This window comes from Gasterosteus aculeatus, chromosome 6 (genome assembly GCF_964276395.1).
Source record: "Gasterosteus aculeatus chromosome 6, fGasAcu3.hap1.1, whole genome shotgun sequence".
Classification (NCBI taxonomy): Eukaryota; Metazoa; Chordata; class Actinopteri; order Perciformes; family Gasterosteidae; genus Gasterosteus; species Gasterosteus aculeatus.
In genome coordinates, this window is record NC_135693.1 from 15,192,966 (window position 1) to 15,216,639 (window position 23,674).

The 23,674-nt window shown below is 43.3% G+C and overlaps 1 protein-coding gene across 6 annotated transcripts in view; it reads right to left on the bottom strand.

Moving 5' to 3' along the window:
• Nucleotides 1–23,674, bottom strand: part of ryr2b (ryanodine receptor 2b (cardiac)) — a 48,713-nt gene that overhangs the window by 23,013 nt on the left and 2,026 nt on the right. For 4 of the 6 annotated variants that reach the window (XM_078104406.1, XM_078104405.1, XM_078104407.1 and 1 more), the window contains exons 2-50: nt 22,355–22,474; nt 21,751–21,855; nt 21,022–21,102; nt 20,824–20,902; nt 20,564–20,676; nt 20,210–20,333; nt 19,786–19,882; nt 19,618–19,692; nt 19,085–19,241; nt 18,786–18,950; nt 18,521–18,642; nt 18,234–18,414; nt 18,017–18,146; nt 17,711–17,806; nt 17,379–17,497; nt 16,973–17,106; nt 15,140–15,381; nt 14,649–14,841; nt 13,289–13,508; nt 12,981–13,085; nt 12,761–12,864; nt 12,578–12,661; nt 12,242–12,401; nt 11,875–12,022; nt 11,401–11,609; nt 11,107–11,281; nt 10,761–10,969; nt 10,421–10,607; nt 9,997–10,129; nt 9,590–9,704; nt 9,114–9,274; nt 8,757–8,916; nt 8,463–8,549; nt 8,015–8,241; nt 7,660–7,873; nt 6,959–7,585; nt 6,636–6,836; nt 6,429–6,540; nt 6,157–6,297; nt 5,622–5,898; nt 5,373–5,487; nt 5,024–5,156; nt 4,628–4,731; nt 4,042–4,177; nt 3,109–3,295; nt 1,945–2,053; nt 1,016–1,136; nt 723–892; nt 177–397 (exon numbers count right to left, since the gene is read on the bottom strand). In XM_078104406.1, coding sequence (XP_077960532.1) covers nt 177–397; nt 723–892; nt 1,016–1,136; nt 1,945–2,053; nt 3,109–3,295; nt 4,042–4,177; nt 4,628–4,731; nt 5,024–5,156; nt 5,373–5,487; nt 5,622–5,898; nt 6,157–6,297; nt 6,429–6,540; nt 6,636–6,836; nt 6,959–7,585; nt 7,660–7,873; nt 8,015–8,241; nt 8,463–8,549; nt 8,757–8,916; nt 9,114–9,274; nt 9,590–9,704; nt 9,997–10,129; nt 10,421–10,607; nt 10,761–10,969; nt 11,107–11,281; nt 11,401–11,609; nt 11,875–12,022; nt 12,242–12,401; nt 12,578–12,661; nt 12,761–12,864; nt 12,981–13,085; nt 13,289–13,508; nt 14,649–14,841; nt 15,140–15,381; nt 16,973–17,106; nt 17,379–17,497; nt 17,711–17,806; nt 18,017–18,146; nt 18,234–18,414; nt 18,521–18,642; nt 18,786–18,950; nt 19,085–19,241; nt 19,618–19,692; nt 19,786–19,882; nt 20,210–20,333; nt 20,564–20,676; nt 20,824–20,902; nt 21,022–21,102; nt 21,751–21,855; nt 22,355–22,474 — 7,685 coding nt within the window. Of the gene's footprint in view, nt 1–176; nt 398–722; nt 893–1,015; nt 1,137–1,944; nt 2,054–3,108; nt 3,296–4,041; nt 4,178–4,627; nt 4,732–5,023; nt 5,157–5,372; nt 5,488–5,621; nt 5,899–6,156; nt 6,298–6,428; nt 6,541–6,635; nt 6,837–6,958; nt 7,586–7,659; nt 7,874–8,014; nt 8,242–8,462; nt 8,550–8,756; nt 8,917–9,113; nt 9,275–9,589; nt 9,705–9,996; nt 10,130–10,420; nt 10,608–10,760; nt 10,970–11,106; nt 11,282–11,400; nt 11,610–11,874; nt 12,023–12,241; nt 12,402–12,577; nt 12,662–12,760; nt 12,865–12,980; nt 13,086–13,288; nt 13,509–14,648; nt 14,842–15,139; nt 15,382–16,972; nt 17,107–17,378; nt 17,498–17,710; nt 17,807–18,016; nt 18,147–18,233; nt 18,415–18,520; nt 18,643–18,785; nt 18,951–19,084; nt 19,242–19,617; nt 19,693–19,785; nt 19,883–20,209; nt 20,334–20,563; nt 20,677–20,823; nt 20,903–21,021; nt 21,103–21,750; nt 21,856–22,354; nt 22,475–23,674 lie in introns of those variants that run through there. The other 2 variants (XM_040178992.2, XM_078104409.1) reach the window with 2 other exon arrangements.

Genomic DNA, 23,674 nt, shown 5'->3' on the forward strand with positions numbered 1-23,674 from the left:
AGATAATGGTGCAATAATTCATCAATTACAAATGCCACAACACATGAGATGCAGCTTCCAAAGATAACATTGTACCATAACACAAAATCCATATCCCATCTGAAAACAGCGACAACTCTTTATGACCATAACAAGCAGAGAGACCACTCTAACAATGTGGCTTCATCGTACGTTACCTGCACACGGCCAGCAAACACTCCTCAATCGTGTCTCTCTGAGCCTTGGTCAAGCTGAGAGCCCTGGAGAGGTTGTAGATTGCCTGGATGAGAGAATCCACCAGCAAAGCGTGGTCCTCTAAAGGGCAAAAGAGCGCTGAGCATTTGGTGAGCAGGGGAAGAACAGATGTACATAAGTATCTGTTGAGGGCCAGGGCCATGTCGGTGGAGCCTAATTCAGCCTGCAAGGAAAAAGAGAGGCAGGAAAGGAAAGGAAACGTCCTAATTTAGTTTTATTTTTATCAGCAGGGAGAAAACTAATAAAGGAAAACACAACATTCCCTCACTAGAATAAATAGAGGATGTCAGAAATGTTAAATAGTCTAATTTAAGTCATTTGATCACAGTAATGCTTTGATGTGCTACACTGTGGGAGACGCTGGGAGAAAAGTGGAAAATCTTTCATTCTGATAAGGTGCCACTTGGATTAATAAGAGGTCACAGGTCAATCCTGGGTCCATATCGAGCAGTTGAACAGGTCAACAAAACACAATTTTCTCCGCTCACGGTGTCGAGGGAGACAGCTGCCCGAAGGTCCGGCAGAAAACCAACTTCTAGCAGGTGGAGGAGAAAGTTCTGGTGCTCAATGCCATAGACCCGGTCCAGGAAAAGAACCACAGCTGCCTTGTGATCTGGGCAGAACACTGTGGACAAATCCGGCTCAACCACCAGACCATCTGCACACAAATGAAAAGTAAAGATTGCATGTCAACACCAGAGGTCCTATTGACATATGTATTGCACATGTATGTGAGCAGATCCCTGTGTGTGGTTCTGGATCCTGAATAAAAACTGTTGACCTTCAGACACTGAAGGGATTTGAAAGGAGATGCTGATGACTCCCTGAAGATCCTGAATGGGGACGAGGGATCTCAGGATCGCTCTAATCCGGATGGCTTCTCCTTTGCCCCCTTGAATCAACTGAAGAGAAATTAAAAATAAAAACATTATAATTGGTCATTCACACCGTAGCCACAATATTGTATCTTACGGTATTAGTTTGAGAAATACAGAGCTTCTATAATATTCTGATGAGATCTTCCGAATGATGATTTGCAGCTCATTGATGTTGTACACAAATTTGTGTCAAATGTAGAAACTATGTAGAATGTTTGTCATTTCTTTTGAAGAATTGTGTATTAACTTGATTATTTACTCAAAGTGTGGTAGTTTTGATATATTTCTTTTACTTTTGACTATTCTACTAGTATTCAATACATTTCTAAGAATTCCGTAACGCGCATTGAACAGCCTTTGTGTTTGAAAGATCAATTATCAACAATTATCCCTTATGCCTCTAAACTTCAATACCCACGTAATACAAAAATAGGAAAATCCTTTTTCAAAGGATGCTTTTCTATTTCCTTTCAGTCAGGTTTGTCAATATCCAGTAAAAAGGACAAAGGAAGTAGCTTTTTGATGAACAAATGTTAAAAATAAGAGGACTACAGCGTTGTAGTGTCTCCATCATAGTATTGATTCACTCCATGTTAAAACAGTAAAGTCCAACCCGATTCTCAATGCTGTGAAGTTCAACAAGATAAAGTATTGCAGTACGCTACAGTAGTAACCTTGGTATTTGTGCATTATAAAGCATCATCCAATGACCAATTAAATGTTTTCAGTTTTCTCTGAAGCTGCTTTCAGACCCTCTCGATTAGGTTTTATATTTTGACACACAAGCTGATATTGATGCAGAAGGGCTTCTGAAAGCTGGAAAAACACTCACATGCATTTCTGGAGCACAGCGTCCCAGCATGTCGATGAGGGCTGAGTAGAAGGTCATGATGGCGTGGCCCATGTGAATGAGGTCATCATCATTGTCCTGGACAACATCTCTGTTACGGGAGACAACCATGCAAGTCCAAAGCTTGTCATTAACTAAAACATATCATTAATCATCCTTTTTGAATAGAATCAAATGATTGATTATTCCTAAATAAAGCAGCCCGCCGGATAAGATAAGATCTTTCCTCCTCATTTCTAATGACCTCAATATTTATCTCAAATTCTGACTGTAACAATAGAAGAAATGCAGATAGAGCACTGGTGAGCTCCCACTCCACATACATCCTGAATGAATTAAGCAGATTCAAAATAAACAGTGTCATTAAACTGTTCCACTGTTGTACATCGCTTATTTAACCTCTATTTACCGCGGGATGGTTGGCTGAACATAGGTTCTGCATTCCAGCCAAGAAATGCTGCAAAAAGCCTGAGAGAAAATTAATCCTGGGACTTGTTATGATTGTGCATAAAAACAGAGTGCTAAATATTATCCGAGATTTGGATGTTTTTCAATGCTATTTACAGAAAGCATAACCTTAATATAACATCTTTGTCCACAAACAAACCCCCGTTTTAAACTGTGCATTGAAAAGTTATGTCATGAATAAATGAATGTTATACTAAACAAAACACTAAGATGTGATGCACTAAAACTGCCTGTGGTCTTGTAAACTGCAGAGTTAAAAACCAGTGAATCAGACATTCAACATATTTTGGCGCTGTAACGACGCACCGGAGTTACCTTTGCTGCAGTGATTGACTGATTGGAGTCAATTAGTTGCTAATTGCTAATTAGAGTCAACCTCATATAAGGAGCTCAATTGTTTGGGTAAGAGGAGGAGAGGACTGGTAGAGAAGGAATATACTAATTGATGATGGTGAATGCTGTGATTAAATTATAAAATAAATGAATCTTTGATTGAACCTTGTCTATCCCTCCTCTTTGTGTCCCATAGCCGCTCAGGCATGCTAACAGGCGTCCTTAGTTTTGGGAACCAGAAATGAAAAGAAAGGGTGGGGCACAATTTTAGCATCCAAAATATTAAAAACACTGATTGCCATGGGGGGGGGGAAACACCTCAGGACTCAACCCTCTTGTACTGACAGTGTTCTGTTGGGCTGGGAGGTGGAGCGAGGTCCGTCCATAGAAGGATCCTCAGCAATCCTGATGGCTTCCTCCATGGCTGCTAGGAGGCCATTTCCCTCATCGCCTCGCAGGGCAGGGCCGAAGCACTCCGGCCGACGGATCAGCAACCTCAACACCACGTAAGCGTTCTCCTCCACACTCTCACCTGTGGTTAAGAAAAGCAGGAAAAAAGTTAGACGCAAGCTAGACTCGATGACATTGTGGATTGCGTGGAAAGCATTTCTTTGGTTTAGTACCTATTTATCTAAGATAGACCTCATTAAATTTACAGCAAATTAATCAAATCAAAACAAACAAAGTCAATCAATAGAATAATGATGCCAGGGTCGGCATAGAAGAAAAAACACACACAAAAGAAACTTTGTTTAGAATTTAATGGCATTTGGCCGAACCGTCAGCACCATCAATTTTAACAAATGCTTTCTGGCAACCACTTCAGAGTTATAAAAATCAATAGTAGAAGAACCAGAGAGTTGATTTCCTTCGATTTCATGAAGCTCAAATGAAAGCCACGATGCAGCCTCTTGTACCTTTTTAACTTGGAAATTGGATCATGCAACTCGATAAGCAAATATCTGAGAAGCGGTGAATGCCCCAAATTGGATTGGTCACATGTATAACTGAGTATATAAATATTACATTTTGTGAAATAATTAAGGAATTTTAAGGGTTTCCAGAAGACAGATATTCTCTTCAAGACAATGGTCAAATAAAATAATGAAGGCAGACTCGTTAGAGGGACAATGAAGTTTTGACCATTATGTTCATTCTGAATATACAATGAACATAATGGAATCATCAGAATAACACACATACCACCAATACTGTCATTTATATTATCCAGGATGTTTTCTGAATTGGAGGACTATGTGTAGAAACTAAAAGATTTACCATTGCAGAAAACAGCGAAACGTAAAAAATCCAGGTAACGCTCGCCCTCCACAGGGTTCCATCCAAGGTCAGGATAGCCTTTAGCCACCAGCATCGGACAGCTCTCGAGACCGCAGCCAGCCAGGTACAGAACCACCTGAAGAGTGAATCCCATTATTACAACTGTCAATACAACAATACAACTGGTTCAGCTACTGAACAATTAATGCAGTTCATGACGGGGCAACAAGGATTCACAAACAGAAACACCATAGATGAGGGCAATGAGTGAGACACCACAAAACAATATTGAACGTAAGAGCATGTTCATTACAGACCAGGCTTCTTTGCCTTCTAATTCCTTCATTCCCTTAGTCCTCTGCCAGTGCTGCCATCATGCAGCATTACACATTACGAGCATCAACACAATGTGTATAAAAAAGCAATCAGACTGATGGATGGAATCACAGCGATCACCCACCCCGGATATCATTTAACAAAATTCTTTATGGTAAAGCCACATAGACGAGACCCCAGAGTACTTGTAGACGGAGTGGAGAATAACAACATCAGCACTGTAGTAGAATGCGGGCGGATGTAAGCTCACCTTCTCCAGGTCCGGTTCCCTCAGCGCTAAGGCCAGTTCGTTGTTATCCATAACAGAGGCTGCAGCCACATCCAGAGGAGTGGCCCCCCGCATGGCTGGTGAAGCTACAGGACACAGTCATGATACAACACCAGTCATGAACTATAAATCATTTCAGGATATTACGGCTTACAGCTTCGCAAGGTTATTTTCTTGAGAGCACATAATGTCTTTGTAGAGAGCAAAAGGGTCACAGAAAACACCACATATGTGTACACTTACAACTGTACAACAGTTCTGCAATACGTCTTTAATTAATAAACTACCGTAGTGAAACTTTCCGTGTCACAATTATAAAAGGAATGCCATCCTAGCAACGGCAGAACAAACTGTGGCCTCAGAAATGACAAGATTTACCTAGACCAACACTGCTGTTTTCCAGCAGATAACTGAGGTGGTCAAACAGGGCTCCCTGATTGTGGCGGCTGATGCGGCAAAAATAACACAGGAATCGACAGCAGCTGGCCACCATCTTCGGAAAGGTAATCTCCTGACAAAGGAAATCAATGCATGGGTGAAAAGAAAAAGCAAGATGTGGGGAGGTTATGGCACAGCTGACTGCACTGCAGTACAAGCTGAACCTTTAGTTCATGCCGTGTAGAATACAGATACAGTTCAAGTAACCAATTAATAATAAAGACATGCTGTGTTTTGTTGTACACGTAATTGCCTGTATCATCAACATAAATGTAAATTTGTCTCTCACCTTTGATTCCCCTTCTCCAAGAACATTGACCATCACCTCCATGACTGTCTCATGTATCCCCAATGCCCTCATTAAGTTAGGGTGCTGGTAGAAAATTTTATTATTCATGATGTCTCTGTACATGAAACGGGAAAAGAAAAATACTGAAAGATATTTTCCACACAACAAAGTGAACTGAAATCAATACAAAAAAAAGCATTATTGGTGTCAAATGAAGCCAACCCATGTCCCATCAGCAGTGTCCCCTACCCCAGTCTTCTGATCATCAGCCATTCCTCTTCTTTTCCCATGCGGACACTGAGGAGGGAGCGGATTTGGCTCAGCGAGGACAGAAGAGCCATGGTGTCTTCTACCGCAGCCTGGCTGATCGTATAGGCTCTGCTGAGGTGTTCTGCCATTTGGCCCCCGAGGCCCTGATACTGGCGGTGCAGCAATGAGAAGACAGCCCGAACCAGTTCAGGGTCCTCCATCTCAGCCTCCTGAGCCCAACGCACCATCGTCTCAGAGATCAGCGCTTTGAGGGACTCTGAAGACATAGTGAGGGAAAGAGCGGAGACTTAATATGTTGTGTTATTTTGTTTTCAGATTATTTTTATGTTACATTTTTGGTCACTGTATTTAACGCGACCTCTCTGATGGGATGTTAATACTTGATATTCAGCTGAGGTTCTAGAATTTACACAGAATCAAAAAAGGTTGCACGATCCCATGTGCACGTAAATCAATGAGCCACAATGTGCAAAGTAGGACGAAAAAAAAGGGGCTTTGAAACAGATACGCTTACTGGCGCTGTGCGGTCGACTCCTTTCCACTTCCATCGGTGTCTTCATCAGTCCAACGACTCTCGCCACACGGCTGAAGAGACGGTCTTTGAGAGACATCTCTGCATCCTCTTCATCCTCTGAGTCGCCGTCCAGTTCAACGCCTACGTGACCGCCAGTGGGATGAGACGTGCTCAGTGGCAATACTGCTAAGTGCCTTCAAGGAGATCCTTCACAGCACTCTGGCTCAAAGAAGACTATAAATGCATAATTCAAAAATAAACAGTGTTCCAACCACAGTGTGTGCTGAGAAGCCGATGGAAGTCCTTCAGGAGCTGTTGGATTTCCACTGGACACGGACAGTTTTCCTGCTGCTTTCCCCCGGTGAAGCTCAGCAGCATGTTGATCTAAAGACGGGCACACAGACACCAGAGTATGTAAGTTAGTGTAGTCTGACAAATGTTTAGTGATTTTTCTTTAAACGCATTTCAACAAACTCAACCTGCTCCTGTGTAGGCGAGCGGAACTCCTTGGTCTTGCGGGCAGTGAGAGCGGCGGACATGTTGAGCGCCCGCATGACCTGGTTATAGCGAAAGCGCTGGTTCTCCTGCAGCCGACCCACAAAGTCGTCGGAAAACGCAACCAGAGCTTCCACCCTGTGGCGCACCTGGCGATCACACAGGTAGGACAGCAGATGGCAGAGCTGGAGAAAGAAGAAGAGAAGAAGTCATTGAGGCTTTATGATTGATTGGACACATAATCCCAAATTACACCAAAAGGAAGAAGAAGAAAGACAAACGTGAAAGAAACCGCTGGTTTGTTCACCTCAAGTTTGACAGCTTCGGGAAGCTTCATTTGGAGGAGTCCTCGTTTAAGCGGGTAACCTTCTTTTTTGTTGCACCCGTCGTATTCTTTTTCGTCATCACTGGCTCCTTCCTCCTCTTCCTTCTCGGTGGTTCCGCCATCTATGGAGAAGACTCCCGGCTCTATCAGTCTCAGAACTTTCCCCAGGTCTTCATCTCCAAACACCCCCAAAACCAGTAGCACGTAGAACAGTTTAATTAGGGGAACCAGCAGAAGCTCAATGCTGCCTCCTATGGGGTCCCTCACACCCTGACCCACAGCCCATACCCCCGCAGTCAGCATCTCCACTGTCAGGTCCTTCAACATGTCCAGTGGGATATCTGGACTGTCTGTGCAGGCTACATCCCCTGCACCATCTCCTTCCATCCCATCACTCCTGACGAAACAAGGAGACGAGAAGTGCATCTGTGGTTTAAGGGATGTGCTGAGACCAGCGCAGGATACGGCTTCTGGAGGTTGACCTTTCACCCCATTGACACCATCAGCAGGGCCGGGGTAAAGGGTGATTTTTCTGGTCTGGTCAGTCATAGGCACGATGTATTCGTGGTTCATCATGTGACATGCTGTGGTGTGGCTGCTGAGGTGAACCTAAAGAACAAGAATTCGTCTTTATTTTCTCTCCAAAGGCCAAAGTAAAAAAAAGACTTCTAACTGGCAATTACCTGAATAAGGAGCTGAAAGAATGCAGAGCGGAGGAGGCTAGGGAGGTGGGGATTCTTAATGGCATAAACAAACTGGGATTGGTCCACGTGGCTGCAGAGAGCGTGGCAAACTCTGCTGTTTCCGAGGGCGCACAAAGAGCAGTACAGGAGGAGAGTGTGGTGGTGGAAGTTCAAGAGGTCGCCGTGCTCCGACAGCTCCGAAATGTTGACGCACCTTGAAGGATGTAATCAGAAGGTAAAGATAATGAAGTGTTGTTGATTTCTCAAGATAATAACTTGGCAAAAATGATGCCACCAAATGTGCTTACAGATTACTATGGAACAAGAGGCATGCTGGAGGATCAATGGAAGGTACCTGTTTTCATCAGGAACGTGAAGGGTCATGACCTGTAAGGGCTCGTGACATTGGACTCTCCAGCCGCGGCGCTCGTCCGGCCGATCCACCATCACCTCTAACGCACGGTCTGGTACTCTGATCCATGAAACCGGCGTGAGATGCTGGACCTGAAGCCTCGGAGGACACTGAGGGGTTGCATTCCTTCTTTGCCTGCGGAGCAAACCTGCCGACAGCGGCATCACATTCTGGATCGAGAGGAAGGCAAACACAAGGAAGATATGTCGCAGGCCGAGAAACACTCATTGAAAGCATAGCTGTGACCTAATTAGGCACATTAATTACTCATCTAATCTTTGAACAACAATGCTGACAATGTTTAAATTATGTTGCCTTTTTTTAGTTCTAGTTAAGAGTAAAAACCCATCTAATGTTGTTTGACAGGATAACAAGTGCAAAGCTTTTCTACCTTTTTGTGTCCCAGTTCAAACTGAAACATGTTGCTCGTCGTGGGCTTGACAAAGACAGCCGGAAACAGCTTTGTACCGGCTTCCACCTGATACGATAATAATAAAAGGGTAATAATAGCTAATGCAATGCTCCAAGTTGAAATATGTCTCACTATAATTACTTTATAGTTCAAATTATGTGTTAGTTTGATGTGTGTTGGATTAAGAACATGCATGTATTTCATTTAACAGAAATACTGAATAGGGAATAAAACAGGAACAAGTGTGAAATAATCAAACAGAGTGTGACCCACTTGGTAGAAGGTGGCCATCTCCATTCCACTGGAGGTGAAGGTGAGCATCCCAGTGGCTGTGTCAATTAAACAGCCAATTTCCAAACCTGTGCTTCTGCGACTCTGAGACAGGCCTGTTGCATCTCCGGCACAAACCATGTAACAGTTACACCGCTTCACACTGTGCAAAGTGATAGGAACAGATGGAATAACGTTGAAAATCAGTATTAGTGAAACATTATTTCTGCCTGTAATTATAGCTTGAAAAGCATTATCACGACACCATCATCATCTCTGACGGCAATAAGCATCAAATTAAATTAAAATCTTGGCAAAGGCAACGCTAACGACGAAATGGCGGTCTCGCTGTTTACTAACCTCTCCTGGACTTTTCCACTGTCGTCTCCAAGGGTGACAGTCACTGTGAGGACACTGTCCGTGTCAAAAGTCATGTCGTGTTGGTGGAAGTCAGAGGTCACCCAGCCTGCCCACAGGGCAAAAGGCTCCTGGCCTGGAAGTACCCTCACCGAGAAGTTATACTGAAACAGAGAAGGCAGCTGGTGTCAACTTTTGGTGTTTCCATTTTGCATGATACTTTCTTCTTTTTTTTTCTCTCTCGAGCCTGAGATCAACAACCCAGGAGCTGAAGAGCTGCACAGTGCATGTGCATACGGCTTGCAGGGCAATTTGTTTAATTTGAGTGCAACATGAGGCAGCAGAGTGTCCAAACAATGAAGTGTTTTCCGTCATTACCCATGCACATTATTCATTGCATCTAAAATAAAAGTATATGACATGGTTTTCTTATTAGTGTTGTATAAGTAATGGTTGTAATGAGAAAATCAGAGCCGTACTCTGGAGCTCTGGAGAAGGTGATCACAGTGATCCTTGTCGACAACCACATCTTCGAGAAGCCGTGCCGATGAGTTGCTGCTGATTAGCTCTGGTTTGGTCCTCTTCAGCATGAACCTGAAAATAAACACATTTATTTATACCCAGAAAAGAACATTGCAGAATCATTGTGACTGTGTTGAGACAGAGGTGGAGAAAGTCTGCACACTTTGTTTCCTGCTTTCTTACATTTATTTTGGTAAAAGTCTAAATGTTTTAATTACCTGGGAGACAAATATGTGCAATGATTCAATACATTCTTTCAACCTATGTAGCGCTGTTAACTGGAATGTTCATGTTTTTGTGTTCATTCTTCCATTCGTTTACTATGCATGTATTTCAGGGCTAAATTCGCTTCTCTACAATCTACCGTTGTTTCAATCTTGACGTTTTGTCGTGACTATGATCCTTATGGTTGAGCTCATCTCTTGAGCCAGCAAAGCTGTGGGCCGACTTCATCAGCACTTCAAAGTCAGAGTCCACCTCCTCTGGCTCTTTCCTTCCTAAAAGGACAATGGTAATTAATTACAGCAAGACCCCGAGGAGCTTAAACAGAACAACACATCAAGGTCATAATGGTAGAACAACTCCCACACTAATTATTTCAACGTAATTGTGACATGCTGCGTCAGGGTTCAAATCTTTTTTCTTCATCTCATGATGAACAAAAGTCATCATGGTAGTCCTTAGGAAAGTCATCTCAAGTGCTGTGTGTCTGACCTGAACACACTGTGTGTGTGTGTGTGTGTGTGTGTGTGTGTGTGTGATATGATATGATGTAATATCTCTTGAACCTTGGGAGAGCGAGCTGGAGGCCACGGGGAGCACGGCCGCTGCAGGACTGCTGAGAACAGCGGCGCACTCGACGAACATGCTGAGCCGGTAAAAGCCCAACTCACTGCCCCCGCCGTGGTGGGCAAAGAGCCGCTGAGAAACCCTCAGGCTAGAAAAGGAATCCTTGGAGCCACTGATTCTGGTGACCTTGAATGAGATTTGAACAAGATTTTCAGGGTCAATTATCGAGTGCTATAAGCGACCCCGAGGTCCCAGAGGGCCGTAGCACCATGCTACGCGTTTCACAAGACATGCAATATCAGCTTTACCGGGTAAAAGGAAGGAGACTGCTAAACTAACCTGCAGGTTTGGATCATCAGGCACGATGGAGGTGAACTGAGGCTGTTTCCAACTCATCCACAGGGCCGGGTCTCTGGCCATGTTGACGGCAAATGGTCTGTAGCCCTCCTGCTGGCCGCACACGGTAAAGTACCGCAGAGAGCCCACTCGGTGGCCCAGGTTCAGCCGTCCCACCTGGTTCACCCCGACACTGACCACAGGCAACAGGCCTGTGCAATATGAGTAGAGACAAAAAAAAAAAAAAACATTCGATTGGATTAATGGATTAATACACTTTTAAATAAACAGTAACTAAGTCAACCCCCTACGCTGTAGGGAGTAAAAACAAGTGAAACATCTTCCCGACCGTCTGCGATAAGGAAGTCCTTGGCAGCAAGCTCTGATCCTCGGCCGTTGAACAGCACCTCGCCATTGAGCGCGACAATCATGGTGCGTTCGGCCATGTCCACCAAGCAACCCACCACATCGCCTCTGTGCCACGGACGTCCCAGGGGCTCAACGCCCCGATGGTGCCACTGGGCCTGAGAACAAGAGGATCGGAAATTAGTGCCTCGAGGTTGTCTGTCCTGACATGTCATCACTTCATCGTTTTATCCACTTTGACACTGAAAAGGCTTTTCATCAAATTCCAGTTCCTCACCTCGAATCCGTCGAAGACGTATGCCTGGTCATCTGAGCCGAGCTCTTTATCTGGGGAGCAGCCTGGTCGGGCCCAGCCCACTCGGATATTACCAGGTGTCACTATTTCGAGTTCAAAGTACCACTTCCCCTGGGTCACAGAGTACGATTTGTCTGGTCTGAACACTCTGTACTTCTCAGCAGCGAAGAGACATGTGTCTGATAAAGTGTCTGTGAACCCAAGAAACAGAAAAAAAACATGGTTGTTCAGTTAAATGTCAATTCTTTTTAACTACATTCGGGTTGAAAAAGGGGATCTTGGTAATACAACGTTGACACAATTTTCAGTATTGGTAGAATTGAGTAAAATGGTTGAACATATTTCGATTTTGTTGATAACAAACAAACAGAACCTAATCTGCATTATCCAATATCCTCATATATAAAGCCCGGTACAATAAACGGATAAGATTGCCGGCAGGGCTGTGGGACGTACTTCGGTCCTGGTTGAGAGGCTCCAAGCTGTAACCGTAAGCCAGCAGAGGACAGACAGCCTCTCTAACCCTCTCCCTGCCCGCTCTCCTTCTCCTTTCATCAAGGAGGCTGTAGGGCACCAGGTACGGGCTGCGCTTCACTTTCACATCCTAAAGGTGCAGATGCAAAGAGCAAAAATACTATTTGAGAACAGTATCAACGTGTGTTACTGTGTGGCTGTTTTTTGACCAGGACGAAACGTGTAGGGAATATAATTTCATGTACTATAATCCAAGATTATCTGAAAAGGTCTCATCACTAATATGACATGTTGATCTGCCTTCGAGCAACAGGTGGGCCGATGCAGCGATACAGCACGGAGCACAAACCTGTTGAGCTCCGTAGGTCCATCCCTGCCTGATGCGCTCTCTGGCCCAAACATTGTGATCATTCTCTGCCAGCAAGTTAACCACCTCCTCGTGCGCTGTGCTCAGGAAAACCTGGCTCAGGTCTAATGGAGCCGGTGTGTAGCCATTGGGCTGCTCATACCTGTGAAGGGAAATAAAAAAGAATTCCACAAAGTATTGTTAAATAAGTGGTTGAGCATTTATAGCATTCAAGAATAAGATGATCATAAATGGAGTCCTATCCTATTATCCATCGCAACCCTTTTCCCCCAAAGACTTCATTTATTAGAAACAACGTGCAATTAAACCAGTACATACTTGTTGGATAGTCTCATGTATTTTATTCTCTCCTCAGCGTGGTCATCAGTCAGACCAATGTGGAAACCAAGGGCAAGGAGAGTCCTCCAGTGGAAAAACAAGAAATTTGACTAACCATGAAAAAAAAACATCAAGGGAATGTTAGTTTTGTGTATTTTTAGATGCAGATAGTGGACGGCTCACTTGAGGGTGTCCTGACTCATTTGAAGGTTTTGGTTCTTCTCCTGCTCCGACAGCTTGGAGAACTCCACCAGACATGTGTTATGCTTCTTAACTTCATCTTTCACCTATTGGAGAAGTTTCAATTGTCGTGTTTTTGTGGTAATAATCTCTGACATATGTGACCAAGCAACTTCATGCATGAAATGTAATAAAATCAATTATGTTGTTTCTCTTTTCTTACAAGCCCATGGGTCCATCCAAGATCAATTCTATCCATTGCCCAGAGTTCATGGATATTCTCAGCCATTTTTTCACTGATATCCTCAAGTTGTGGGGGCAGGACCACCTATCGAGAGCAATATTGATACCTGGTTAGCAAGCTACCGTTATAGTAAAGAACAGAATAAAGGATACACTTCAAATTGTGAACTATGCACTGCAATTATTGCAATTAAAAAATATACTTTGATCCAATTTAGTATCATATAAGGCAAAAGGCAATGGTAAGAATAAATAAGACATTCTGTTTAACTCCAGCTGATTGTTTACCTCGCTGATGTCTACCGGTGTGGGAGTGAAGGTCAATGGAGTCGCAGGTACTAAGGGGCCAATGAGCTCTTGTTTCCCCTCCCCGCGAGCCAAAATGTATTTCTGACATGGCCCCACCTTCAGCTCGACCCCCGGCAGTAGAGCGTCAGAGCACGGAGCGAAACCCGGCGGGGGCAGGAAGCGAAACTCTCCGTGCTTTCCTCCGAACAGAAAGCGAACCCTGAATTCCAGGAAAAGGGGACAAGGAAGACATGTACAGTTCGCATTGCGGCACCCATAGAGACACAAGTGTGAATTCGGACCAAAATGCATTATAATGTTTTTTGAAGGGTAGTCAAATGCATCATTACTAGGGCTGTCTTAAAATGTTAAAAGTAATGAGTAATCCCTTACGAAAGAGTGTATTTTAGACACTGTTGTTTAATTGTAAATGTTAATTTAAACACAAAACTACACACATTTGATCATGTTGGAGGCAGAATTCCACCTGGTGGAACATGTTGAACTAGCGACTTTTCCTGCTGTCCTCTCCTGTCCATAATTTAACGGCTAAGTGACAACAATCTCCTCACATTTAGCCAGAACGTTTTCAAACCACGCCTTTTAGGGACAGGGTGGTCGTCCTCTGCAGACTGTGTGCCGCTGTTGAGAATTAAAATATAAACATGCACGCTTACGCTAGAATGAAATTACACTCAAACTATAAATGCATAGTAATAATGGGTGAAGGCCGCTTAAAGGCCAGATTGCACAAACAACATGTATTTCAAGTCACAACACCAGCACACAAACATGTTGCAAAAAGATGCAGCACCATCTGGGTCAAATGCAGTTCAACGGGAACCACCTGTTCCCCATTTTAAGAATAACATGTCCATACCTAGAACTGCGCCAATCACTAATATTATTATTACTGTATCTTGCACACATCTTGCAAACATCCTGATATGTAGAACTGATGAATAACAGGAGGCGTGATGATCCCAGAGCCCTGAAGGATGGACATCCCTGTGCTCCAATGAGGCTCTCCGAGGGTTCTAAGCAAGAGCCGCCTCCATCTTAATAACCAATCATAAATGCTCTTAGAGACTATATAATTCGAGCGCATTTTGTATTAAGTGCCTTTTTTCCATGTTGTTGTTAAACCGACTGAAATAGGTCCGTGCACGTTAAACTGCAGGACAGAAATAAGCAAACGTACGTTAAAATATTTTGTTGCATTAATCTCGGCCACATTAATCGCATGAATTAATGCGTGAAAGCCCTACTCTTTACTATGAAAGGGGCTGCGCACTGACATCTAAAATAGCTCTGAATACAGACCGCTGAATTAAGTTAAATAAAAACCTCCACTACTGACTTGACTCCTGCAGAGAAGCTGACCACAGGATGAAGAAGTCCATCGGCGCTGAAGTTCTCCAACATGCCCTGCACGGGGAGTCCGTTGACTCGGAAGGAGATGCAGAGAGCACTGAGGTCCAGACAACAGCTCACCACATCGTCGTCTTTCAGCAGGTGAGGGAAGGGAGAGTTCACCCTGCGGCCCACGAAGCCTGAGGAGACACAGCATTCCCTGTCATCCATGGTCAGACTTATTTTGGAAGGAAGTTGCTGATTTCTCCTCAAGTAAAAAACGTAACAGTATTTAAGTGCCGCAGAATATTTCTATTCTATTAATTGATTGTTGCATTTAAAAACAATATTTAATATAAAAGAAAATAATATTTATCTGATAATGTCTGCACCCTCTGTCTGAAATGCTTCATTTTAAGCGCCCATCTCTTTAAGCTCTTTAAGTTTTGCTCATGCTGTAGTTTGACATTTGTATCCCTTGTTTGATCTCATCCTCACCCGACCAGAGGTGAAGCCCATCAAAGCCATACGAGCAGAGGTCGTCTCCCACTCCGTTCCCCCCCCAGCCTTCCCCTCCGGTGGGCCGGGGCAGGTAGCCCTCGGAGCGAGCCCAGCCGACGCGCAGGTGGGTGGGCTCGGATGTGAGGAAGGAGTCGACATGGTCTACAACCAGCTCATAGTACCACCTACGATGCTGGGCTGATTCTTCTCCCAGAGCCAAAAAGATGTTTGGTCTCATGCTGTGGTGTGCAGAGAAACAAGGGCACAAAAAAGATTTTGCTGTATATTGTTTTGATTTCAGTGTATTTTAGAACATTTACTTCAAAACCATTGATAGTTCTTCAGAATGATACAGCGATGTGATGCAGCACACTGCATTGCTGTCAGGCTGTAAATGAATGAGCAAATATAGAACCAGGCTCTCGCAATGTAGAAACTATATTACCTGAGACAAGTTAGAAGCCACAAGTACCACAAAAAAGGGAGTTCTGTCTCAGATAAAATCATCAACATGTTGTTGGATATCAGTCCGGCCTTGAGAAAATAAATTTTAGTTCCTACATTGACACTAACCTGGCACTTGACAGAGTGTTCATGACAGTGGAGACGTTAGGAAAGGGATGAGGGCCATTGAGAGGATGGGGGAAGGACAAGGTAAGAAATGTGTGACCGGGTTAAAGTGCTTTAAGAGATTGGAGAGAAAGGGATCCGTAGAATGGACAAAGACACAAAGAATATAACTGACTTAATGTGGTGGACGAGGAAGAGAAGATGGAAAAGAGAAAATAAATTAACGGGACAAAGGAAAACAGCTGAACTAATGAGTCATTTGGGTTAGTTGAACAAGGAGTGGAATAGATAGAATGAGAAATGGCTGGAGAAGGGAGTGAGAGCAGGGGAATTGACTGAGCAGGTGGGAAGAAACAAAATAAGCTACAGGGCCCGAGGAACAAAATGGGCTGCTGATAGAGAGAAAGCATGATAAAAGAAGGCAGCTGCTACAGGAGAAAGGGCAGACAGAGTAAAAAACAAATCTAGAAAATAATAAAATAAGGTCAAAGGAAAAGGGAAATGGAAACTGTCTACAAGATCAGACTGGCAAAGCCGGCTAAAATATTCAGGGATGGAATCTGATGAAAAAGTACCACAAAAAGATTAAATCTGTCAACCATAAACCCCACAGGCAGCAAACAACTTTTACACAATCTCATTGGAAGAGGCTGAAACGAAACCATCTGTTATGCTTGGACATCATTGATAGGATCTACTCCAAAAAAAAAAGAAATGGCGGTGCAAATTAAAGAGACTCGACTGAAGGACACAAGTAGGTCCTTCAATCAACTCGAGTTCATCTGAGAAAATCTGACCTTCTGCACAGGGGGGACATCTCAAGTATGTCTTGCATGGAGGCTGTGGACATAACTGCGGATGTGCCGTGAGACATCTACAGCTGACATGTGACTATTTTTTTAGCTTGTTTATAGCAACAGAATCAGGCAATTTTCAACTTTTCAGGGTCACCTCTACTAACGTAACTACCAAAGTTGTTTTTACTTCCCCGGGGGTCAACGAGCAGTTTCCATCTTTTATGTGACTTTTCTGTGTATGATTTTTGCGACTAGTGACTGACACATGCAGACCAATTCTAACTAAAAACCTCAGTGACTGCGTTCTGTTTTTGAAGCTGGATATCATAGCAGTTCATCACTTCCCGTTAGTCTGTGCACTGGCACTGCGCTGCTTGGAGACTATTTCAAATGCAGGGAAATGTTTCAAAGACACAAAGGAGTTAGATGTATTTAGAAAAGCTAAAAACATTACAAGTCGTACCTCGTGACCTGATTAGCCAGACGTGTTTGGAGCAGTAAGTCTCTGTCTGGCAGCAGGTTGTCACAGATGAGGTTCTGATTGGATCGCACAGCTACACCGTGACACACGCAGAGCGAGCACAGCACCTCCAGCACCTGGAACACAACCCGTCAGCCCTTCATCCAGCAAAGCGTTTGATTAACGCACAAACTTGATGACAAATTAGGAAAGTGCCGTAGCGGCCTGCAGTGATACCAGGCGAGAACCGGCCTCCCGGCTACATTTCTGGCTCATTCACGGTAATTGATAATAATATGTGCTTTCCATGAGAAATGAACTGAACAAATGAAGAAAAAAAGCTATTTTCATTATAGGTAAAGCATGGAAATTACTTCTGCCCCCCCCCCCCCTCTCTGCCAAGCGTCACCTTGTGGTTGCATCCGTGCTTGTCTAGAAAAGAGATGATAGAAAGAATGTGTCCTTCTTTGATGACATTGAGAGCTTCAGGACTTTCCACTAGGACACAGTGGAGAACCTCTAGGACTCCTGTACAGGGATGCAATGCTCATTACCACAGGATAAAACCCCAATATTACCAATATTCTCAGAGACCAACGTACAGCACACAACAGAATATACCTTGTATTTCACTACATAATGGCACTGATGTCACTCAAACTATATTGCACCAAATCTATTTTTACGTACGACTATTTAAAATGATGGATTGATGATGAATTGCACAAAAATTAAACAGACCACAAGAGGCCTCTAGACGGTCCAGCCTGCTAATCAGCCAGTCCAGAGAAGCTGAGAAATGTGCACAGCTCCGACGGTTTCCCCGGATCAGCGCAGCTGAGGAGGGAAAAGATTTAATTTGAAGAGTTCAGGATTTACATGACTTTGCAGCAACACAACCCATGTATTTCATGCAAAATGGCTCAATTTAAACCATGTTTTGGCCCCTCTTGGATCCTTTTGATGTAATGTGTATATGTGTGTTAGACGTAAAAAAAGAAGCTGTATTGAGCCATCTATACTGATAAGATGTGCGTTGATTCTCACCCAGGAGCTCATAGAAATTGTTGAGGATGCGCACCCACTCTTGTTGTGTGTCATTGTGAGCAGCAAAATGAGAGCCACTACTATATTGGTGTAGACGGTCAATACAATCTAGGACCAAATCTATCACTCCCTGGGAAGAAAAGAGGGTGAATGTATGGATGATTGACCAACATGTCACGTGTTTGTGTCAATTTGAATAATTCCCACATAGATTTACCTCTTCCTGAAACATGTTTTGCCGATTCTTTAGTGCTGTCATGTTGTTCTGTTTAGCTTCATGGCTCAACCCCTCCAGAGGCAGAAAGTAGTGTATTAGATCCTTCAGACTACATGCCACTATCTCCATCGGCGGGCTGACAGATGGGAGGTTTCCTTCCTGTATCAAACAATCCAATTTCCTAAAAATGGATAATAAAAATAGAGTACTTATACTACAAGACTAAGATGAAAGCTACAGCGAGGAGAGTCACGGGATAACCAGAACGTAGACACGACCTCCAGTACCTAATGAAGCAAGTGAAGAGTAGAGTGGCACTCCGGATCAGTCTGGCAGTGTGAGACTCTTCCCTCTGACAACGAGACAGCGAAAGCCCGTCGTCCATGTGACCCTCGCTGTGCAAAATGGCCTAAAACGACACCATTAGAAAGCCCTTCCTTTAGCCCCTTGATGTATTCAACTGTAATTGTGCACTTATTCACACTTATGTATTTGCTAATCTTCATGCGTTTCTAACTTTTAATCCAGCCTAAGTTGAATGTGAGAGTTTACCTTTCGCTGAGCCCATCCCATGAGTGTAGATTGGGCATCAACAGCTTGGTAGGTGAGCCAGAGCCCGGACTCTACATGCTGAACATAACAGATGGAGTCTCCGTATTTGATCTCTGGGACCCCCATGCCGTCAACATGAGTCTTTGTGCAAGAGTCAAGCTTCTCCTGTGGGTGAAAATCTTTTATTGAGTGAATCACAGAGTGTGTCAACATGAATCACCTTATAGTCCTTTATAGAATACTTTTGAGTATGGATCAATAACTGCAGCTTTAACTAAAGCCAGGATATTTCTCCTGACCTTTGATGATCGAAAGCAGAAGGAGGTTGTGTCGACATCGGCCTTGTCTCGGTCGACCAGATACAGGCCCTTCTCCTCTGTGAGTCCCAGGTACCTCCCGGTGGTCACATGGCACAGGCGGAAAGGCTGCCCCCAGGATGCATGTCTGCCACTCCAACTGAGGAACATCAGGAGCAGGAGATGTTTCTGTTTTCCTTTGGAGGCCGACTGAACTTTCCTTGTGAGGCTTTTTACATTTAGTTCTTCCTATTTTATTTGAAACTGGTGGGGAGCGAGCAGGATACATGCAACCCCAATTTCATTCTGGGCAAGTGATATTAAATATGGTTCCAACCTTTGTGGGCTGAAACAGCAGAAGCGGAAAGTTGCCTGTCGGCTGTGGTAATGACCAGCAGCAGTGTGTGCAGCGTAGCATGACAACCACATCATTTTCTTTTCCCCGCTAATGAGACTTATGGACCAGATAGAGCTTCACATATTCAAAACTGCCAAAACGTAAGTGGGCGGATCATCGCTGATCGCTGTCTACTTACACAACACGAAGGATCTCCAGCCTCCAGAGGGAGCGGGCATGGCTGGAAACTGATCCGGTCTCGTAATGCATTATCCTAAAATAAAAATCGAATAAAAACAACATGCGCGCAGGTGTGAAGGGCGTTTTCTCCAGCTGCCGTGACAGGTGACCGGCCTATTGAACGCACCTCTGCAGTTCCTCCCCCTGCTGTGTGGACGGAATAGTCAGACATGCATCGCTGTGGCTGTGGAGCAGCCGCAATGTGTCGTCTCCCCTCAGGTATCCTACAATAAGTACAACCGGAAAGAATATACACCGAAAAGGACATTTTACTGCATGTTTAAAGAATGGGTAACCAATACAACTCAAATAGCAGAGGGTATGCTTCATATGGATTGTAGGTGCAGCTCTTACACTGCAAACAAACAAAATCTGCATTTAAACATTTGCAACCTGATTGGGACATTACAATGAACATTACATGTGGCGAGAATACCTCTTTGGACAATCCTGTTTCTTGGATACAACTATCAATAGGATTACATTCCTTGGGGAAACGAGAGTGGGGGTTCCAATACGCTTGAAGACAAAGAAGGGGAAAAAAAACTTGCCTTGAGCAACTCCACTTCCAGAGCAGATGGGAGCAACACTCCAGAGGGTCTGCTGGAAGGCGGCATTAACAATCAGGCTTTCACTCAAGCTCTTCATGTCCAGTGCAGTGCCGAAGGACAGGTGCTGGGAAGGAATAAGAAATGGGCACATCAAGAAGGAATACAACTTCGGATTGTTCCTCTCTGTAACAGCAGTTATTATAGACGAGTATGCTCATTTCATCAGATGGTGGAGGGAACACAGATCGCCCACTAGTCAGAACGCAACGGCACCCAAAACTCAGGCTGTTTAGTCACACATCAGATCAGTACATCATCAAACCGTAAAAGACGTTATCTTCTTTACTGACTCACCAGATATCGCTCCGAGGAAACATTGACCAGTATGAGGTCATCCCCAACACGGACTTTCTCCCCTTCTGACCTCTGTCTGGACGCTGGGTGGACCGTCCACCAACAAGCCTCACCTGAGCCACCAACACCGAATGCACACTTAGGAATGTTTTTAGGGTTCTGCGTGATATTTAGTGTGCTCAAAAATGAAACCAAGTCTCAAGAATAATGACATCTAAATATTTTAGATTGGAGTTTATTGGTTTAAAAACAACAAATACCTGCTTTGTCCTCTTGCAGGCCGACATCAAATGCCAGCTTGTCTGTAGACGCGTGAGATGAGGACAAGCAGCTGAGATACTGGGAGGGATGTAAACAACAGATATGTGAGAAGTACTTTTTATTAAATGGAATTGAACTGCAATAAGTCAGACACACCCTTTGTGATTTGCAGTTGTGTCGTAATCAAGATGACTCACCATGCCACTGTGCGAGTGCAGGAACAATACGGCCTGGCCATACAGAAGGGTGCGATGGCTTCCTCCAGCTTCCCCCTGGGACTCAAGTTGAATGAATTGAATTTAAGAGGATGAGTAAACATGCCAACACTAGTGTGACCATTGAATAAACTGAAAAATAAATAAATAGAAACAAAGACTTAGTGAATTAATTGATAAATATATATTTGTATGAGAATATTAAAGTAACAATCATCAGAAAATGTGTCATTGAAATTGTTTGCTTACTTTATATAAACACGTATAGCAATATAATAGAACAGACGTGTATTTGTTTTTAATGTTCATTTGACTAGAACAAAATAAAATGGCAATTACGTGTTACTTCAATGCTACACTGGTTAAAGAAAATTGCCGAACGTGCCGTAAATCCTTTTAGGTTTTAAGGAAGTTAATCTGCTACAAAAGTTGCAATAACCACAGTACAAATAAAACGGGTATGTTGATTTAAAAGTTAATTTTTTTTTCTACTTCTCTCTCTTTTATTTCTATGCTCAACACCACCTGTTCCAACCATTCTTTGATATCGCCTCGTTCGTCCAATAAGATTGTTATAACCTCGTGGCTCCACAGAATGTGAATGTGGCAAATGTCAAAATTCCAATTAATTCGATTCATGAAATCCAATTCATACCATGAATTACAATATGAATTCCATTGCTAATTGAGGGGAGACGAGAAGACTCTCACCTCTGCAGCCAGGTGCTCACTCTGGGCAAGCATCTCCTGCAGGGCCCGAACAGACAGACACTGGGCCATGACGAAGCCGCACACGGACAAGTCTGGTGGCACATTCTGGGATAAATGAAAAGGCGAAGAGCAGGAGTCATTTTCATATCTGTCTACTCCATCTACCCTTCAACAATGCAGTTAGCAATTATAGAGACCACAGCAAATTGGCAACCGGGCAAACTGGATTATAGTGGAAATTACACTTTTTTGTTTCTTGCTCTTCTAAGTTTCTATCCCTATGGTTGAATGCACTTATTGTAATTCGCTTTGGATAAACGTGTCAGCTAAATGGCATGTAATGTAATATAATGTAATGTAGTGGCAAAGTCTGGCACCCAAAATTAGACAAATACATAATAAAAAGATGCTGAATAAATAATTAAGTATTTAACTATTCAATTATTAAGTTAAATGTTGAATATTACATGTGATATGCTAGGAGACAATTACAGAAATATTTTCAGAATGTTTGCTCTCTTTTAACATTAATATTTTAAGGGAGATGAAGTGTTCCAGTAATGGAGAAACAACGAAAGAGGTTCATTGAGGTACAGCTCCTTACCTTGCAGTTAGAAGTGGGCTCAAGCCTGCAGAGTCTGCTGCCAAATCCTTCGGCTCCAAGACAGATTTTCACATGTTCCTCCAGGGAGGTGAAGGTACTCTGCAAAACGACCTCATCTCCCTGACAAAAACACACACACAGCGATGCCATCAGTAAGAACAAGCATAAGAGTAACAGATTAACAGACATTTTAAAAGTGCTATTATAGAATTTCTGCCAAATGTATTACAACAATTTTGTCAATTTTTCAATTATTGACCATCCTGGAAAATAAATCTAAGCGCTGCTCTACCTCCTAAATGTAGGTTGTAGGGACACAACGACTCACAACTAAATGGAGAAAGTGATTTAGGGGAGTTCAAAGCGTCTTCATGGTGCCCTGACACATCTGTTAGTGCCAGCATGAATAACCCTTTAGCCATGCTCTAAACCAACCTAATATTTTATCAATAAATTAAATAACGCAGAAATGTATTGTGTGTAAAAAGATGAATAGTTTCCCTTAGAGTACATCTGCAAAACATGGTAGAGCCCAACCTTAAATGCATAACAGTGGATCTCTCTCCCCTAAAATGTATCTTATCTAAATGCCCAATGCACTACGTCAAAGGTATAAGGTATTCCACGTCTATTTAAAGAACTGCAGAGAAGGAGAGCAGACGACTAGTCTAAAAGGTCTACCAACACCTCTCTATAAAGGCTGCATAGCTCCATGTTAGGAAGATACTGCGCTGTCTGACCTCTGATTCACTCTTCCTTCCACTCTTCATATCAGCAGTTCTCTGCTATCAGTCAAACACACTTCTGAGGCACTGTGGGGCATTCGGAGGGCTAAACGACTCAAATCTACTACAGGGAACATCTGGAAAACAAACTATGCTACTTAAGACTTAATACAAATGTCCGAGCTGAAACAAACAAAAAAATTTTATTTGACTGCAAGCTTTCTTGGAAAATGAGGCTGGTCTATTTTTTGCTATTTGTATATTTCACAGTGATGCACGAAAGAGGAGACAGAACACCTTGCCTCAGATGAGGACCACCTTACATCATAAAAAGCACTTTATGACATAAAACATGCACCTTCAGGTACTAAAGCACAAATGTACAATTTCAAAAAAGGCCATTAATTGAATCACTTTGTTTCTGCTCTCATCGTGATAGTTAAATTGATAATTGTCAGGATCTGGATGGCTTCCTGCCTCTGCGGAACAATTTTTCAGGGCAAACACAACATCAGTTGTAATGACACAGATCTATAATGATGATGTGAGAGAGATGAGAAACAGATCCATAACACAATTTTGTATCGTAGCTTAA